The 21,309-nt window shown below is 34.3% G+C and overlaps 1 protein-coding gene and 1 long non-coding RNA gene across 2 annotated transcripts in view; both read right to left on the bottom strand.

Annotated features, from left to right (window-relative positions):
• LOC121222045 (aspartate aminotransferase, mitochondrial-like) overlaps nt 1-9,665 on the bottom strand; it is a 31,698-nt gene extending 22,033 nt beyond the window's left edge. The window contains exons 1-2 of the mRNA XM_041101932.1: nt 9,619-9,665; nt 9,385-9,532 (exon numbers count right to left, since the gene is read on the bottom strand). Coding sequence (XP_040957866.1) covers nt 9,385-9,532; nt 9,619-9,665 — 195 coding nt within the window. The remainder of the gene's footprint in view (nt 1-9,384; nt 9,533-9,618) is intronic.
• A 3,529-nt stretch (nt 9,666-13,194) lies between these two features.
• Nucleotides 13,195-14,339, bottom strand: LOC107916085 (uncharacterized). The gene is made up of 2 exons (XR_001689372.2): nt 13,835-14,339; nt 13,195-13,552 (listed from the first exon to the last, which is right to left on the bottom strand). It is a non-coding gene; the product is annotated as an uncharacterized lncRNA (long non-coding RNA).
• Nucleotides 14,340-21,309: the final 6,970 nt, after the last annotated feature.

A 21,309-nucleotide genomic window follows, 5' to 3' on the forward strand; every position in this document is an offset into this window, starting at 1 on the left:
AGATTTTGATTTGGGAAAGATGATGAAATAAGATGATTTAAGATTTTTATCATCTTTAATTATTTCTCTTTTCAGTTTAGTCATTTTCTTTTCTTAAATTTCCAATGATGAATCATCACACTTATCTACTAACTCCACTAATTGGTCCATTTACCATATAAGGACCTCAAATTTTCAATTCCATAGCTGTTTGATACGTATAGCTACTAGAATATAACTTTTGCACTTTATGCAATTTGGTCCTTTCTATTAAATTAAACATCTAAGTGGTACAATTTCTTTATGAATATTTTATACGATATTTCAATCATAATGCAAACTATGAAATAATATTAAAATAATTTTCTTTTCAGACTCGGATTTATGGTCCCGAAACCACTATTTTGATTTCACTGAAAATGGGCTGTTACAACTCTCCTCTTTAAAAATTTTCGTCCTCGAAAATCTTACCAGTAAAGAGGTTCAGATATTGCTTTCTCATTGTTTTCTTAAGTTCCCAGGTAGCTTCTTCTATAGTGTGTTGTTGCCAATGGACTTTTACTAGAGCTACCTTTTTATTTCTCAAAATTTTCATCTCACGTGCTAGAATTTTGACCAGTTTCTCACCGTACGTCATATCAGGCTGAATTTCAACATCTTTCGGAGAGATAACATGTAAAGTATCTGACTGATATCACCGTAACATAGATAAGTGAAAGACATTGTGAATCTTTTCAGTTCTGGTGGTAAAGCCAATTGGTACACAACTGGTTCGATTCTTTCAGTAATTTCATATGGCTCGATAAATTGCGGACTAAATTTTCCTTTACGACCAAACCAGAGAACTTTCTTCCAAGGCAAAACTTTCAAGAATACATTGTCTCCAACTTGAAACTTTATTTCTTTTTGTTTAAGATCCACATAAGATTTCTGACGATCAGAAGCTGCTTTTAAACTATCTCGGATCACTTTCACTATTTCTTCGGTTTCCCAGATCAAATCAACCCCATGTATGTTTTTCTCACTGAGCTCAATCCAATACAATAGAGTTCTATATTTATGACCACATAGACTTCGTACAGTGCCATTTTAATGCTTGACAGATAGCTATTATTATATGCGAATTCGACTACAGGCAGATATTTCTCTCAATTGCCTTCGAATTCTAGAACACAGCACCTAAGTATATCTTCTAGAATCTGTATCACACGTTCAGATTGACTAAAATATAATTGTGTACCTAGAGTTTCTTGTAACTTGTTTTAGAATAGGGATGTAAATTGAAATCTCTATAAGAAATAATAGGAACTGGTACATGTAATCTAACAATTTCTGAAACATACAACTCTACTAATCTGTCCAGAGAGAAATCCATACGTACCGGAATAAAGTGTGCAAACTTTGTCAAACAATCAACGATTATCCAAATGGCATCTTTCTTTTTCGGGGATAAGGGTAACCCCAATACAAAGTCCATAGTAACTCTTTCCCATTTTCATTCCGGTATTGTGACTGGCTGTAATAATCCCAAAGATATCTGATGTTCAGCTTTAACTTGCTAACATATCAAACATCTAGATACAAATTCAGAAATGTCGCATTTCATTCTTAGCCACAAGTACATGTTTTTCAAATCGTTATATATTTTATTACTTCTTGGATGTATAGACATAAGACCATTATGAGCTTTGTGCAAAATCTTCTGTATAAGCTTTGAATTATTTGGTATACATACTCTACCTCGAAATAATAGATAATCATCGGGTCCAATTTGAAATTTTGAATCAGGAGTCAATTCACACTGTACCCGTTTAGGTTGCAACTCTTTATCACTTTTCTGAGCTTCACAAATCTGCTGTAGAGGTGTTGGCTTGACTTTTAACTCAGCTATTATTGAACCATCATCAGACAATGACAATTGGGTATTCATTGCTCGTAAAACAAACAAAGGCTTTTTACTCAGAGTATCTGCAACTACATTTGCTTTTCCCAAATGGTAATTGATAACCAAATCATAGTCCTTTAACAATTCAAGCCACATGCGCTGTCTCAGATTCAAATCTTTTTGCGACATCAGATACTTTAACCTTTTATGATCAGTAAATATATGATATTTTTCACCAAACAGATAGTGTCACCAGATTTTCAATGCAAAAGCAATAGCTGCCAATTCTAAGTCATGTATCAAGTAATTCTTTTCATGTGGTTTATGCTGTCTGGAAGCATATGCTCTTACTTTACCTTGTTGTATGACACAACCTAAACCATTCAATGATGCATCATTGTAAATCACAAATTCTTTACCCAATTCAGGCTGAACTAGAACTGGTGCTTCAATCAATAGGGCTTTCAACCGGTCAAAACTTTGCTGACATTTATCAGTCCATTCAAATTTTACATCTTTCTGCAACAAATGTGTTATCGGAGAAGCTATCATCAAAAGATCTTTTAGAAATCTTCGATAGTAACCGACTAATCCCCAAAAACTTTTGGCTTCTAGTTTCTAATTAACAATTGCTGAAATTTTATTTGGATCCACTGTAATGCCCTCAGCAGATACTATATGTCTAAGAAAACCAACTTCTAGAAGCCAAAATTCACATTTGCTAAATTTAGCATACAATTGTTGCTCACGCAGAGTTTCCAAAAAAATTCTCAAATGATCAGTATGCTCAGTTTCATCTCGAGAATATTTCAGAATATCATCAATAAATACCACCACAAATCTATCCATATACGGTCTGAAAATTCTATTCATTAAATCCATAAATACCACAGGTGCATTTATTAAACCAAACGGCATTACAAGGAATTCATAATGCCCATACTAGGTTCTAAAGGTTGTTTTCGGTACATCTGAGTCTTTCACTCGTAATTGATAGTAGCCAAAATGAAGATCAATCTTTGAAAACACTGTGGCACCTTTTAACTGATCAAAAAAGTCATCAATACGAGGTAGTGGATACTTATTCTTGATTGTAACTTTGTTGAGCTGTCGGTAGTCAATACATAATCTCAAGGATCCATCCTTTTTCTTAACAACAGAACCGGTGCACCCTAAGGTGAAAAACTAGGTCGAGCAAAACCTCTGTCAGTTAATTCTTGCAACTGTGCTTTCAACTCTTTTAATCCTGTAGAATCCATTTTGTAGGGTGCTATAGATATCAGTGTTGTCCCCAGAATAAGATCTATAGAAAATTCAACTTCTCTGACCGATGGTAATCCGGGTAACTCCTCTGGAAACACATTAGGATACTCAGAAACCACTGCCAGTGACTTAATCTTTGATTCAGACACTTTGGTATCCAACACATAAGCAAGATAAGTATCATACCCTTTTCTGATATATTTTTGTGCTAATATGGCTGATATCACATTAGACAACCCATCCATTTTATCTGATTCAATACAGAGCATTTCACCATTCTGACATTTCAACTCAATATGCTTCTGTTTACAATTTACCACGACATTATGCTGAGTTAACCAGTCCATACCCAGAATCATATCAAATTCATCAAATGGTAATAATATCAAATCAGCTGGGAAAGAATAACCCCATACCATTAATGGACTCGATAAAGATGTAGGATCACAACCAATCCGGATGCTCCGAAGGGCTATTAACGGGAAGCACGTAAGAACCATATAACAAGAAGATCATGAGAGCTAATAACGGGACGCTCTTTCGAGCTGTGATGTGCCCGCAATACATGCAGGACCACAACCAATTCGGGAACCCTACATCCATCGATTCTCATTTATTCAAACGGGACTGAATATTTGTCTGACAATTGCGGATATGTGATTTATTTTCATACATGAAAATTACACAATTCACATACACAACATTCCATTCAATCATATAAATATACAATTTAGTTACATGAACTTACCTCGATAATAGTTCGTGTATGTAAAATCTACTAATCCGACACTTTTTCTTTTCCTTGATCTAACTCGTATTTGGTCTATCCGAATCTATACGAATGCATTTAACATTAATTTAATACAACTCATACTCAATTCAATCCAATTCATAGCTTAGGAAAAATTACCTTTTTGCCCCTATACTTTTAATTAATTACAATTTCATCCCTAGGCTCGAAAAATAAAATTCATACAATTTAATCCTTATTCCAAGCGTATTCAATTTTTACATGTAACAATAGCAGCCCATGTATTTCACAAAATTTAGAATTTTTCCATGAATTTTACTTTTTTTTCAATTTAGTCCCTAAATCATAATTTCATCAAAATTCCCTTTACAAAAGTTGTTTATCTATCAACAACCTTTCATTTTATACCATAAAAGTTCATAAATCATACATACTCAGCCATGGAAAAACCCTAACACTTTGATAAATTTACAAATTAATCCCCAAGATAGATGGATTAAGTTATTACGATATTAGAAAAAATTACTTAAAACGGGACAAGAAAACAAACCTAATTGAGCCAAATAAGTTTGCTCAAAACACAAATTCCATAGCTAGGGTTTCCATATATTTTGATTTGGGAAAGAGGATGAAATAAGATGATATTAAATTTTATCATCTTTAATTATTTCTCTTTCCAATTTAGTCCTTTTCTTTTCTTAAATTTCCAATTATGAATCATCACACTTATCTACTAACTCCACTAATTGGTCTATTTACCATATAATGACCTCAAATTTTGAGTTCTATAGCTATTTGATACCTATAGCAACTAGAATCCAACTTTTAAACTTTATGCAATTTGGTCCTTTCTATTAAATTAAACATGTAATTGGCAAAATTTCTTTACAAATTTTTTATATGATATTTCAATCATAATGCAGACTATGAAATAATGTTAAAATAATTTTCTTTTTAGACTCAAATTTGTGGTCTCAAAACCATTGTTCCGATAGCACTGAAAACGGGCTGATACAATATGTACTAAATTGAATATGAATTATATAAAATTGAGTTAAATTCATTCGTATCGATCTTGATAGACCTAGTACGGAGTTAGATCAAGATAAAGGAAAAAATATCAAATTAGTCGCCTTCGTATCTACGTACATTTGTCATGGTAAGTTTGTGTAAATAAATTATACATTTATATGTGTTAAATTGATTTTTTTTGTTAAATTGATTTTTTTTTGTGAATGGTACAATTACCATGAATAAATACCGATTTCATATTCGATGATTATCGAGTCTCGTGTGAACCTTATGAAATTTGTAGGATACAAATGACATGTCATTAGGGTTACCGATTTGGTTGGGATCTTGCATGTGTTGCAGACTCACCACAGCTCTAATGAGCTACCCGATACTCAGATCGCATGAATTTCCTGTTATTCAGCTCACATAAGCTTCCTGTTATTTAGCTCGGATGAGCTTTCCGTTTACAGCTCGTATGAGCATACATATATATAAATTGACGGTTTACATTTTAGTACACTTCATGTGTACTACCCGTGCATGCAACGATATTTTAAATGGTTTAACGGGCACAGTTATGTTATGAAATTATATGAATTCTATATGAACTATTACTGATATATACATGAAATTCGTGAAATATGATTACTTGATGAATTCATCCATGCTTGTTGGATCCTATATATTATTTACATGGCTAACATGTTGATGACATGTGTTTAGGCTTTTGGCTGGTTTGGATATATTTGTATGCTTACCTTAAATGTGAAAAAATGGTAAGTTAAATTCTGAATTATACAAACTTACTAAGCTTAAATGCTTACTCTGTGTTATTTTCCATGTTTTATAGTAATTCGGAAGCTCGTACAAGTTGGAAGCTGTTCAGAGCTACTTCACACTATCCATCGGCACTTTTGGTACTTTTAGCAAATTAACTCCAGTTATAATGGCATGTATAGGTTAATTTGGCCAATGTTGGCATATAATTGTTTTGTTGAGATTAGCCACTTATATGGCTTGAGTTTGGTATATTTTGATGCATATATATAAGTGACATTATCATGTTTGATGTGTGATTGATGTGGTAGAATGAAAGAAACTAAAATGTGGTTTGAATATGCATATATGTATTTGGTCATTTAGGTGAGTTTGGATAGTTGGTTGTATGTGGTGGTATTTTATATTTAAGACTTGATTTTATCTTGATTTGAATGTCTTGTTATGGCTTATTGATATGCAAATTTTTGTGTTTAGGTTGGTACCAAATTGGGTGAGAAATTTGGCTTAAAAATTGCCTATTTTTGTCCACACGAGCAGAGACATAGGCGTGTGTCTTAGTCATGTGTGACACACGGCCAGGTGACACAGCCGTGTGTCCTCTATATCTTTAAAATTGCGTATGTCAATATGCTCAACATGGCCTAGCACACAGGTGTGTAACTTGGCCTTGTGGCCCAAGTTAGAGAGTTAGACGGGTATGGACATAGGTTGGGACACGACTAAGTGTCCCTATTTCGAATGCCCACACGGCCTGAGACACGGACGTGTCTCTTGACCGTGTGAGTCACACGGCCTGGCAACACGGCCGTGTATCCTCTGCAACTTTGAAAAAATTTCAAAATTTTTTGAAAATTTCTTTAAGTACTCAATCTAGTCCCGACTTGTTTCTAACTTGTATGTTGGGCATTGAGGGCTCGTATAATGGACAATATGTATGATTTCGATTCATTTTCAATATGAATGTTATATTATATGAAATGTATGATTAATTGATCTGTAAACTCCGATAATGGTCCGTAATCCTGTTCTTGCGACGGATTCAAGTTTGGGGTGTTACAGTTGTTCAACAGAAATATATTGTAGTGTGGCATAATCGGATGATGCAGAGACCTCAGATGGATATTTCTTTCGATTTGGAAGCATCGTTAGAGTACATATAATGATTCTCTAGTCTGGGAAAACCATATTTACTTGGTGGGCAATCAACTGTAGTCCCCCCGCACATGCATCAATTTGGGGCATACGAGCTAGAGCCTGAGCTAGAGCCCGAGCTATAGCCCAAGCGGTCACATACACATTTTTGGGATAGTTCTTATCATCCAGAGTTATAGGTCAATGACTATTTCCCAGGCTCGTTAGGACTCGAATATAATTTCAGGTTTGATATCTTCAGTCCGGTACCACCGTAGTATAGCACCCCTCTGAGTCCGTATTCACCGCATTACAACACTCCTCCTGGCTCAAGTTCATCGATGGCGTTTCTGGGCATATATATTTTCTTTTATGTTTCGCACACCCCCACCTGCGACTGAAGAGTATGTCGATTGCCTCGATCACCCACAACGTGAACGTCGACCCCCGCAGAAATATACCCCTAGGACCACACCATTAAACCATCAATTTTAGGGGTTTCTTGCAATTTAAATATTACAAAGTTTGTACTTTTTTATTCTTAAAAAATAAATCATGAAAAATATAATCTTTGTATTTATTTAATAAGATTAATTGCAATATTAAAACTCGGAACAAATTTTGTGGTCATAAATTAGATTAATTGCAACATTAAAACTTGGAACAAACTTTGTAGTATAAATTAAATACATTACAACATTAAAACTTGGAACAAACTTTGTAATATAAGTTAAATAAATTACAACATTAAAACTTGGAACAAACTCTATAATATAAATTAAATACATTACAACATTAAAACTTGGAACAAACTTTTTAATATAAGTTAAATACATTACAACATTAAAACTTGGAACAAACTCTATAATATAAATTAAATACATTACAACATTAAAACTTGGAACAAACTTTGTAATATAAATGAGGTACATTGGATTACATAAACTCAATTCCTACCCAATCGTGACAATTGTCCAATATGGTAGTTTCGCTGTGGGTATTTACTCCGATTATGACCAGCTAATCTGCATAATCCACAACACTTACCTTCGAATTTCTCCCTAATGTCCATTTCATTACAGATTTTGGATGATTGAGGACGACCTTTCGGATTCCCATGCGACCTTTTGTCTGGGACAAACTCGAAAGTCGTCGGAGGCACCTCCCACATAGACAGGTCAGGCAAGACGGGAAACTTATTCTCCTAGACATGCAATGTGCGCTCGAGGGTGTACACATCATCGATAAATTGTTCAATATTGAGCGAGACTTTAGCACATGCTGCCACGACATGGATAATGAAGTGTTCGGAACCTCTTACAATCGCACCGTTTGTTTCGGAGATAAACTCCATAGGACCTAGGTGGTATACCCGGTCGACGACTGATGGTCTCTATAACTCGAAACGTTTCAAGACGTCGTGAATATATTTCTACATTTATCAACCTCGCTATCCGACAATTTGCAACCATTGCGTCCCTAAGACACGGACGTGTTTCCTGACCGTGTGAGTCACACGACCTGGCCACACGGTCGTGTATCCTCTGCAACTTTGAAAAAAATTTAAAATTTTCTGAAAAATTCTTTGAGTACTCAATCTAGTCCCGACTTGTTTCTAATGTGTATTTTGGGCACTGAGGGCTCGTATCATGGACAATATGTATGATTTCGATTCATTTCTGATATGAATGTTATATTATATGAAATGTATGATTAATTACTCTGTAAACTCTGGTAATGGTCTGTAACCCTATTCCTGCCACAGATTCGGGTTAGGGGTGTTACAGTTGTTCACCAGAAACATATTATAGTGTGGCATAACCGGATGGAACGGAGACCTCAGTTGGATATTTCTTTCAATATGGAGGCATCGTTAGAGTACAAATAATGGTTCTCTAGTCTTGGAAAACCATATTTACTTGGTGGGCAATCGACAGTAGTCCCCCCGCACATGCATCGATTTGGGGCATACGAGCTAGAGCTAGAGCCCGAGCCAGAGCAAAAGTCAGAGCCTGAGCTATATCCCAAGCGGTCGCATACACATTTCAGGGATAGTTCTTATCATCCAGAGTTATAGGTAAATGACTATTTTCCGGGCTCGTCAAGACTCGAATATCATTTCGGGTTTGATATCTTCAGTCTGGTACCACCGTAGTATAGCACTCCTCTCGGTTCGTATCCACCGTATTATAGCACCCCTCTCGGCTCAAGTTCATCGATGACATTCGAGGCATATAATTTTTCTTCTATGTTTCGCACACTCCCACCTACGACTGAAGAGAATGTTGATTGCCTCAATCACCCACAACGTGAATGTCAACCCCCACAGAAATATACCCCTAGGACCACACCATCAAACCATCAATTTTAGGGGTTTCTTGCAATTTAAATATTACAAAGTTTGTACTTTTTTATTCTAAAAAAAATAAATCAAGAAAAATACAATCTTTGTATTTATTTAATTAGATTAATTGCAATATTAAAACTTGGAACAAATTTTCTGGTCATAAATTAGATTAATTGCAACATTAAAAATTGGAACAAACTTTGTAGTATAGATTAAATACATTGCATCCCTGACATCTTCAACAAACACGTGGCCCCCTCTATCTGGTTGACTTGTTGTTGACCCATTATTGGCATCAAGGTAGCCAACCTGTACAATGTAACCGAGAAGACAGATGAAATCAGAAGATGTCGTGTTTTCAACAACACGGAGTTTATTTCCTCTGCCAAGTTTGTAGTCATATGACCATAGCGAAAGCCTTTGTCGAATCTTTGAGCTAGCTAGTGAGCAGGTAGTATTTCAGGGAACTCTGGGAACTCGGCTACATGCGTCGCATCAGGGTCTATGAGCGACATGTATGCCCCAGGATTATTGTGTATCACAATACGTCGAATCTAGTTCCCGAATGAAGATGTATTAATGTTTCCATCGTCATTCGCGTATTCATCGTCAATATTATCGGGGATCTCGTCCACATCGGGATCACTATCATTATCGACATCGTGATCACAAGGATCACTACTATCGTATTCATCATCACCAACCACATCAATATCCGGTGCAACATTAAGATCGATATTGATCTTGTGTATAGTCGATTGACTATCAACGTACGATATTGGAGCCACCATACACGGTTCTTGAGCTCCATGTTCTTCACCTAATACAGTAAGATCTTCAGTTGGCTCCATACTAGCTAACTCAGCAAATAACTGAATTGGCGCATTTTGGTCACTCCGATTCCCACAATAAAAAGTGATCATTATCTCCACGTCTTCATCATCTACAAGTTCTATTTCAATGAATTTGATGTAGGGATGAGCATTCGATCGAATCGAAAATTTTCGAGTTAATCGAGTTTTCGAATCTCATTTTATCATCCTAACTTTATTTGAAGTTTTCTCGAATCGAGTCGAGTGAGATGGAATTCGAATCGAATATATTTGTTCGAGTTAAATTTTAAAAAATAATTTTGGGTCCTTATAACCATTGTCACCCATCGTAATAAAATTTGTCCAACTTAATCAAATTTTTTATTAACTTTCATCACCTCATAATTTATTTATTAATTTTTTATATACTGGTTAGCTTATTTGTTTGCTTAGTTGTTTCAATTATCTTCAGATTCTTGTCACTATGTATTTTGGAATTAAAAAATATATTAAATATAAAAATATGATTTTTTAATAAATTTTATTTTAAAAATAAAATGTGAAATTGATACCAATATAAAATTTTAACACGAATATTTTATGGCATAATTAAGAATTCAATTTTAATATAAATATTCAATATGACTAAACAATTCAATAATATAAATAATATAAAATATGAAATTTAATTTAATAATATAGATAGTATATATAAATAAAATTATTACTATTTATGTTTAGTGATTTTTTTTTTGGATAATTTTGATTTTTTTATTTGAGAGTAAAGGGTGAAAAGTAAAAGTTTAGGGGGAAAATAAAAAGTTTTGGGGAATAAAATTTTGAGGGAAAGTAAATAGGGGAAGTAAAATTTTGGAGGGAAAATATTAAAAAAAAAATTGGAGGGGGGAGGGTTTGGGGTAGATGGGAGGTGGGATGGGAAGGGAATAAAAGTTTTAGGGGAAAAGTGGGAGGGAGTAAAAATTTTGGGGGAAAATAAAAGGTTTTGAGGGTTTTCGGGAGTAAAATTTTGAGAAAAAGTAAATGAAAGAGTAAAATTTTGGTGGGAAATGGATTTTGGGTAGATTGGGGGGTTGGGAGGGGAGGGGAGTAAAAGTTTTGGGGGGAAAGTGGGAAGGAGTAAAAGTTTTGAGGGAAAAGTAAAAAAGTTTGGGAGTTTAGGGTAAAAATGTAAAATATTATAGTTTGATATTCGAATTATTCGAATTATTCGAGTTATTCAAATTCGAAAACTCAACTCGATTCGAACTTGAAATTCGAAAAAAAAATTCGAGTTGATTCGAATAACTCGATTAACTCGAATAACTCGATTCGTTTAACTTGAAATTCGATTTTTTTTCGATTTTTTTGAGTCGAATCGAGTTTTTTCTCACCCCTAATTTGATGGGATCAGTCGAAACTGGAAACTTGTATAAAAGTTTCGAGATCCTTCTCCCACAACGTTTAACAATTTTTGTGCTAATGTTTTCCTTCATATCATCGAATGAGACATTTCTATTAAATCACATTGTTATTTGTTGGCGACATTCAAATATACATCCAACGGCTGTTGTCAAGATTATTCCATCGAAATAAACGCATACGAAAAACTGATTATTCATCTTCAATACTCAATCAGTTAAAAAATAAATAAAAATTCTCAAAACAATTTCTAACAGCAAAAAAAAAATACTTACATAAAAAGTTTAATGAATAAAAAGAGACCAAAATTATATAAATATGCAATTTTTTTTTCTTTCATAAGTTTAGACTTTTTCAGTTATCATTTTGTACATAAAGAACATTTATCTTTACATTTAACCACTTAAATTCATTTCTACGTTTTCTTCCATCTCCGATCTTGTATCTTCCTCTGGGAAATTCTCTATATTAAATTTTGAATTCTCTTCAAATTTATCTTCGACAATCCAATTTGGAAATTCCTCAGGATCTTCTTCCTCTTCAATCTTTATAATGGGTATTGAATTTAGAAATTCTCTTGGTAATTTCCTAACAACTAATTTATCCATCCATAGTATGTCAAACACATTTTGCTTCCCAGCCAACTTTTCTGAACCTACACTTTGTCTCACTATTTTCCTTGCACCATAAGAGATTATAAACTTAATGAAGTATATAACTAGATTCCAATAGGTTCGTGGTACTAATATCTTCCAAAGTTGGTCTAAAATGATTTGATGCTCTCGTTCTATTAATGTCCTTCTAAGGGTTAAGTATTGCACTTTATTCTTTTTAATCAGTTCATGACACTTCCATAACATTTCTTGCATCTTTTAATTTACAGTAATAAGGTGTTGAACGATGTCTTTTTCTGGTTTCATTCCGTAATCTTGCAATTCTCTCTTCATCTTATCCTTTTGTGTTGAAGTTATTGTCTCATGAGGCAATATCAAATTTATTGCCATTTCTAACAATATCTATGACAGAAAATATTTTTATTTCGATTTTCAGTATTTATTTATTTTTTTCTGTTGTTATCACTAACTAACAATTACTTTATAATAGTTACTAACAAAATAACTTTCAAATATATTAAAAAATTTTAAAACATAAGATTCATAACCTAACAAATCACAATAAACCTTAAACAAATAATTAATCTAAACACAAAACTTACTAACAAAATAACTTTAAAATTAATATAAATTTACATTTATAATCTAACAAATCACAATAAAAAAATAACTTTAAAACAAAACAAAAAAATAACACTAAACAAACTATATAATACTAACAAAATATTTTTTTCTCATCATAATTTATTCTATTTGAAAATAACAATAAAAATAAAAATACCTTTTCTTTCTTTCTTTCTTCTCCCTCTCTTCTTCCTTATGTTCTACTTTTTTTTAACAGATATTTAGTATTGAGCAGGATGAGGGGGATTTGATATTCGTGCCGCCTATCAAATAGGGGTCACTGGTGCTGCCTATCAGGTAGGCACCATACCCCTGCACTACGTCCGTATAAAAATACAGGTTCTATACTATTCCGGTACAAATGTGGTGTCGCCTATCAAGTAGGCACCACTATTAATATATATATTTATAGTCAAACATGTTAGATTTTTAGGGTGGTGCTGCCTATGCACCACCCTCCACTTGCTTGGTTGTACCATTTCGGTACATAATCTGTCTGATATACCTGTAATACCCAATTTATGCCCAGCCCACATGCATATAAAAAAACATGTAAATAAAAATAAAAAGCCAAATAAATAAAATTATAATTTAAGGTCCAATGGTCCAAATAATATAGTCCAGTATTACAAATTTAATAAAACCCAAAAGCCCAAACTAAATACTTAGACCCATTAAACCCCAAATTATTAAACCCAAAATTCAAGCCCAAATATTAAGACCCGAATAGCCCAACAAGCCTAAACCCAGCTACAGCCCGAACCCAATTAAGCCCGAACTAAACGACCCGAATCCTAGAAACCCCTAGGGTTTCTGAAATACTCTCGCGCCTCAGCAGCAGCAGTTTTTTTTGCCCTCGCGCAGCAGCAGAGTCAGACCCCGCGCGTGCTGCGCCTCCGTGCCAGGTCCACACGTACCTCCTCCAGGCTGTACCTGTAACAAATGGAACAAGAACAGCGCAGCAAATAGAAAACAACAAAAAAAGCGCAAAGAAAATGAGGATAACAGAAAAAGCCTTATTTTTTGATGTACTGAGGATTCCTCTTTTTAATTACGCACACCGAAATACAGAAAAAAATCAAGAAAAGAAAAAAAATCAGATTTGAGAAGGTGATTTTGAGTTTTTTTTCTGTTCCTCTTTCGTTTTTTAGTTCTGTGATTTGTTTTATTTACCGCCTAAGAAAATGAAACAGAAGAAGAGTTAAAGGTTATTACCTTTGTCGCGACGCCGAATCCTTGTCCACTTCGTCATCATCGAAGATCGGACGGGGATACAGAAGGACGGAGCGGCGCTTGGAAGCATTGAGGTCTTTAGTTTGTTTTTTAAACGATCAAAACATCTGCTGATTTTAGGGTTTAATTTAGTCTCTATAGAATGTTATAAACGACGCCGTTTAGAGGCTTGCAACCCGCGCGGTGACCCGACCCGGGGCAGGATCCGCGTGCTTTTGTTCATGGGTTTATTGCGCAATAAGTCCTTTCGCATTAGATTTTATTTCAAATCGTTTCTTCTTCAGGTTTTAAAATCGTACCACACATTTTATTTTGTTTTCATTTCGATCCAAAGACAAACGACGTCGTTTTATCAATCAGATTTGAATCCTTGCACTTATGCGTTTATTTGCAGTTTTAGTCCCTCGGTTTTTAATCCAGTACAAATTTTATCTTCCTTTTACTTTTATTTATGTTTGCTACCAATTAAATTTTGTTTTAATTTCAATGTAATTTTTGTTCCATTATTTTCTTTTATTTCGTTTTTTTCTTTTATTTCATTTCAATTTCGACTAAGCTTTTATTAACTTAATTTAAAATTAAATTAGTTTTATTTTGACGTAGTTTATTTTTTAGTATCATTTTAATATTTCAAATTAATATTATTTTAAATTTATTAGACATTATTTTTTAGAAATTCATTATAAACTTTTGTTTTCAAATGTAACATCTTATTATTTAATTCATCATTTGTTAATATATATATTTTATGAAAATTTGATATAACTTGTATGTATTTTAATGTTTTATTTCATATTATATCTTAAAATTCACCCTTTTTTTATATATATGGACTACATGTTTGATGTTTACTTGATAACATTTTTTCTTAATGCTAGTATTCTTATGTATGACTTATTAAATTATTCTTTTCTTTGGTATATCATTATTCTGATCTTATTATGCCTATTAAAATGTTATTGATGTGTTTATGTGTTCATTTGAAATTGATTTTATTTTTAAAAAGAAAATAACTCACTTTGAATTAGAGGTGCTCATGGGCCGGGCGGCCCGCCCGAAATATGGGAGGGTTTGGGTAAAAATATAGGCCCGAAATATGGGCTTGGGCAAAAAAACGAGGCCCATTTAGAAAATGGGCCGGGCCTCGGGCACCACTTTTTTGGCCCGGGCCCGGCCCGGCCCGGCCCGATATAATAAATATATTTATTTTTTAATTTAAAAATATTTTTTTACATACTTTTTTAATTTTTTTAATTTTAAAATATTTTTAAAATACATTTTTTAATTTTTTAAAATTTTTAAAATAAAAAATGGGCCGGGCCAAGCCCGGGCTTATGATTTTTTTCCCGGACCGGACCTGGGCAAAATCTTAGGCCCATATTTCGGGCCGGGCCAAGCTATGGGCCCGACCCGAACCTGGCCCGGCCCGGCCCATGAGCACCTCTACTTTGAATCCTTTATATACTTCAATATTTATGTATATATATATTATTACTGTAATGTTTTTATCTTATATGTATTGCTTTTATTAAATTAATATATGTATGAAATTCGCTTCGAATATATTTCAAATTCAACTATTCAATGATTATTTTATTTCAAATCTATTCTGAACTTGCATACGTAATATATTTTAGAACTTTTATACATAGGATCTTTTTATCTTGAAGTATCTTTTAAAAATTCTTTGGTAATAAATTTATTTAGCTTTTGAATATTGATTTTGATATTTGCATAAAATGATTATTGGTGTTAGTCTTGTTTGTATTTGCCTATTACTTGCTTAATTGCTCCTTAGTGTACGTTTAAGCTGCTATTTATCTCTTGCATTATATTTCGCTCTTCTATCATAATTCGTTTGTAAGAATTGTTTTATTTTAAAGCACAACAATCATTCTATTTCACAATAAAAACCTAGCGTTTATATTTCTTGAGAGAATTGTACCCTAACTTACTGGGTTCCAATTCTTCTCGATGAATTTAGATCGCTATGTGCTTATTTTATTAAAACCGTACAATTTAAAAACAAAGCATCTAGGATTTCAGAATGTTGGATCCTAACTTACTGAATGTGACATTCTGTTATCCTGATTTTAAAATAAAGACAATGTTTGATGTTTAGAAATTTCGAGAAATTGAACCCTAACTCATTGGATTTTGATTTCTCGTTAGACTTAAATGACCAAATGACCTTCTCAAAATACACGGATTATAAAAATTAAAAAGACATGCTTAATTTTGATGATTGAATTGTGTACAAGCCCAATTTTTAGCCCAAAGCCCAATACAACCCAATTAACCCTACCAATACACCAAACCAATTAAACTAACCCATTAACCCTCAGCCCAAAATAGTTAAACCCCAAAACCCATTTACACCCAAACCCGAAGCCTAATAGCAGGCCCAATTTCCCTAAAAAATATCTGTTTGATTCTAGCCTACTGCCTTCAGCCGCCATTGCCCATGCCACCACCGCACCTACTACCACCTACTTCAAACGCCTGCAAAGAAGAAAGAAGGGACAATCATAGCAATAGAGAATGATGACACAATCGGCTATAAAAAAAGCCAACATTATTTAATTTTAAAGGGGTTTTTTTTCGAACAACTTTTGTAACAAAAAAAGAAACAGAGATTAACAAAAAGAAATAAAAACAAGAAACTTTGAGAGGTGATTTTCTCTCATTTCTGTTTAGTTCTTTTCCTCTATTTTAGTTTTTTTCTCTTCGTTTGTATGTTTTTTTTACATAATAAAAATAGAGAAAGGGACCTTACCTACGCCGTGTTGGAAAGGAGAAGAGGAGCGGTCTTCCCTCGTTCTTCAGGCTTCGGGCTCCCTTTTTCGGGGTTTGGCCTTGGATTTGTGCCTAAGAGAAGCCTGGCTTCAAGAAAGGATAAAAAAGATCCGATTTTGAGTCGCCGGCAACCGCACGCGGCTGTGCTAAGGCGGAAGAGCGCCAGAGGCCTTAATCGGCCGATGACCGGTGCCAAGGCCCGAGAGAATGAGGGAGAGAGAGAGCTCCTCTCTGTTTATCTTTTTTTTGGGGAAAATGGTTTTAAAACTTTTTTTAGTGTTTTCTTTAATATTTATATTATTTTTAAAACGGCGCCGTTTCGGTGAGGGGATCCGCGCGTCGACCCGACCCGCACCCAAGGATCTGCGTGTCTTCTATTAAGGGGTTATTTGCGCTTCTAGCCCCTCCGCTTTTTAATGATTCTTCAATTAGATTTGTTTTATTTTCAAATTTACTCCTTTATTTTATAGTGGATCTCAATTTGACCCCTCATTTGGGACGACGTCATTTTATAAGCGTGGGGAATTTTTTCCCTTTTGGTCCCCCTGTTTCGGCGCGTGTCACAATCTAGTCCTTTTCGTCCTTGTTTATTTATTTCGAATTTGCCCAGTATTTTTGTTTTTACTTTAATTTAGTCCCTTTTAGCAATTTATTATTTTGTTCATTAGTTTAATGTTATTATCATTATTATTTATTGTTATTGGTTTTATTTCCCATTTATTTAGTCATTACAATCTTATTAATGCCTTAACTAGTTTTTATTTATTTATTATTATTTAGCTTTATTTTCATAATATATGTACATATACCTATGTATGTTTTTGTGTATATGCGTACACATATATGTTTCTATATTTTATTTATATATACCCATATACATGTCTATACTTCATTTTCATAAATACTTATATATATACTTACATATACTTTATACTTTCAAAATATATCTTATATATATTCTTTACATTTTATGATTCATATATACCTACACATATACTTTTATATATTTGACGATTTGTTATATACGTATATATATATGTACATACACTTACATAATTTTTCATGTATAAGAATTTCGAAATATGTACACATACATATGTTTTTCATATTTTCGTTATTATATATATATGTTTATATATCTTTTATATTTGCATCATTTTGTTAATTTTGTTCATTTATTTACATGTTTATTATTGTTTGTTTTCTTACTTTAGTTCCTAATTATTTGTTACCTTGCCTGTATGATTGTTTTTATTATTTATTGTCTTGCTTGTATCATTTTATTTACATTGTCATCATTATTATTATTTTACATCCATTTTTACTCGGATTTATTGAAAACAAAAAAATTCAAAATAAAAGCAACACTCGGTATTTGGGATCTTCGAGAGAATCGAGCCCTAATGTATTGGGTTCCGATTTTCTTTGTTGGATCTAAATAATCGAGATTACTTTGTTAGATGAATAAAAGCTCATTATTGGGAATTCAATATGTCGTGTCCTAACGCATTGGATGTGACACGTTGCTTTTCTCGGGATGAGGATTTTCTTAAAAATAACAAAGGCAATATCCAATGTTTGGAAAGTTGAGACATTATGCCCTAACGTATTGGGCTGCAATTTTCTCATCTGACTTGAACAATTGAATATCCCTTTTAAATTTTATCATATGAGTTTTTTTAGACAAGCAACTCTTTTATATAAGTCTCTTAAAACAAAGGATCGTATTTTTAAATCTCTTAAGATTTTCAATTCTCGACATTAAGACATTAAGTAATCAACTAGGTACCAATTTTGGGCGTATCGAGGGTGCTAATCCTTCCTCGTGCGTAACCGACTCCCGGACCCATTTTTTTGAATTTCATGGACCAAACTTGTTGTTTTTAATAAAATTGTTTTAATAAAATCAAAGTCGTTTATTAAAAACAACCACTTTTCGAGGTGATCCAATCACACCTCATAAAAAAGGATTGGTGGCGACTCTTTTTTTTTCATTTTCCAAAACCCAAGTCGACACCGTTTTCATCAAAAAAATGGTGTCAACAGCTTGGCGACTCCACTGGGGACCCAAAATAAGAGAGTCAAGCCACAAGTTAATTACTTTTTGTTTTTTTTTTGAAAATTGAAAATTTGGTTTAAATTTACGATCCTTTCATTACATTTCATTCTTTATAATTTTCATCATTGTGGTCTATAATTGCTCTGTTTGTTTAAATTTTGGTATCTTTTGCATTGCATTGCATGACCGTTGGTCACACCCTTTAAGTGGGAGTGAGAAGCTAGTCCTTCGTGAGGTTTTCACCTCCTTGTAGGATAGTGGATCGCTTTCGAGATACATCCGTACCTATGTCTTCGTGAGATTTTCATCTCCGTGCAGCCATAGGGAAATGTATTCCCCTGAACCGAACTCGATCCGTATGAGCCTATAATGGGTGAGGATCGAGGAATCTGTTGGTTCGGGTACCTTTTCTTTAGAAGCCAAACCACATATAGTGAACCTTAGGAACCCACTCTAGGTAGAACCACTTCAAACCCCTAGTATATACCTAAATAGGTGCTTTATTATTTATTGCTTGTATTGGATTTTATTCTTATACTGATTTATTGTGTTTTGTTTTGACTGCATGGTATACATGGCATTTCATTATAAAAGGCGTTGATTCACATTCGGTTACTAGATAGAAAGCTAATCATGGAAAGTGAATTTCTTGATAAAGTGGAAGATAATGCGGTTGTCCGAATATGGTCAGAAAAAATGCAACTCGAGAAAGGAGATAGCTTGACGGAAAGGTACACGTCAGAGTTATCGGACTTCACTTATATCAATGTAACTCAGAATAATTTCTGGGAGTTGAAAGAAATATGGGCCCAGTGGGATAATGAAGTCAAACAATTGTTTTACTCTAATTATGGTGACTTGCCTTATTTGCTTGATATTAAAGTGGACGAGCATTTGTTTCGAGCTCTGGCCCAATTTTGGAATCCCGCTTATAGCTGCTTTACTTTTAAGGAGATAGACTTAGTGCCTACCATAGAGGAATATACAGCCTTACTGCGTTGCCCAAGGTTTCAGGCAGATAAAGTCTATTCTAAAGCCGTCAATGTCCCGACTTTTGTGAAGAAGCTAGTGAACATCTTGGGAATGAGTGAGCAATGAGTCTCAGCGCGGGTCAAACAAAAAGGGGAAAACAAGTGTATTCCCTAAAGAAGTCTACGTGATTTGATTTTAGCTCACCCTGATACGAAGAAAAAAGTCGATGTTTTTGCTTTGAGCATTTATGGGCTGATGATTTTCCCTAGAGCGTTGGGGTATATAGACGAGGCAGTTACTGATTTGTTTGATCGACTGGACAAGAGGGTCACACCTGTTCCAGCAATTTTGGCCGAGACATTTAGATCTTTAAGTGTGTGCCGAAGTGCGGGGGAGGGAAGATTCATTGGATGTGCACAGCTCTTGTTAGTATGGTTCCACAGTCACTTCTGGAAAGTGGATAAAGTTTCTTACCGAGTATTCTCCAAGAATTATTCTCCATTGAAAGAATTAGCAGCCATGCCGAGATGTGACAACATTACCGTGGAAAGATGGATAGTGATTCTTCAAAATCTCAAAGATGAAGATGTTGAATGGAAAGCTCATTGGATGGTGCCCGATGAGATCTTGTATCGATGTGGGAATTTTGACTGGGTCCCTTTACTTGGGATTTGGGGAGCTGTTGGCTATGTGCCATTGATGGTACTGAAACAATATGGGTCAAGACAGTTCGTGCCTGCCACCCAAGGACTAGCTCAGCGCAAGTTTTCGTATAAAGATGATGGTTACAAGAAGAAGATTCGAGAGATGACCAATGCTTGGAGGCAAACTCATCGGATGAAATGATTTACTATGGGAGCAATGACGACCCCTGAGTATCATGGATGGCGAAGTAAGAGGATTAATGATAACATCCCCGGGCCAAGAGAAGATTACGTTCGATCCATAGAGGAGCATTTGCAAGTAGTTCCGTCAGAATTAGAGATCATCAAACAGGACTTTGAAAAACGAAGTTTGGAATTGGAAAAGAAGATAGAGCAGCTAGAAGAGGAAAAGATGCGTTTAGGACTAGATGTCGATATCCACAAGTTGGAAGCTGAAAAGTTGAGGAAAGGGAAGAACAAGGCTGAAGAGGATTTAGATAGTCTAAAAACAGATTATAAGAAGCTACGTTCGTCACTGAGAACTGCGGGTTTAGGTAAAACATCAAAGCAATGGCGACAAGAGATCAAGGAAGAAAAGGCCAAAACTGTTCAGTGGGAAAAGAAATTTCAAGACGTCCGAGCTCGAGAAAGCGCTTTGGAGAAGAATTTGTTAGAATGCCGAAATGAAGAAGCAAGATTAAAAGCCCAGATAGCTGAGTTGGAAAGGTCGCTTCACTTGTGCCGTAGTCGTAACTCTATGATCGAGCTGAGAGTAAGTTTGAGCAAAATTAAAGAATTGAAGGAAAAGATAGAAGAACTTGAAGACGCATTGCGAAATTCTGAATTACGAGTAGAACTTCTTGAAAGACATAATGAATAGTACCAAGAGCAGCTCCATCATTTTCAAAGTCAGATTAGAGATAGAGATTACGTTATGAGCGAAGCTGTGACTCAAGTGCGGGAAGTGGCTGACCATCTGCAAACCT

This window comes from Gossypium hirsutum, chromosome D10 (assembly GCF_007990345.1).
Source record: "Gossypium hirsutum isolate 1008001.06 chromosome D10, Gossypium_hirsutum_v2.1, whole genome shotgun sequence".
NCBI lineage: Eukaryota > Viridiplantae > Streptophyta > Magnoliopsida > Malvales > Malvaceae > Gossypium > Gossypium hirsutum.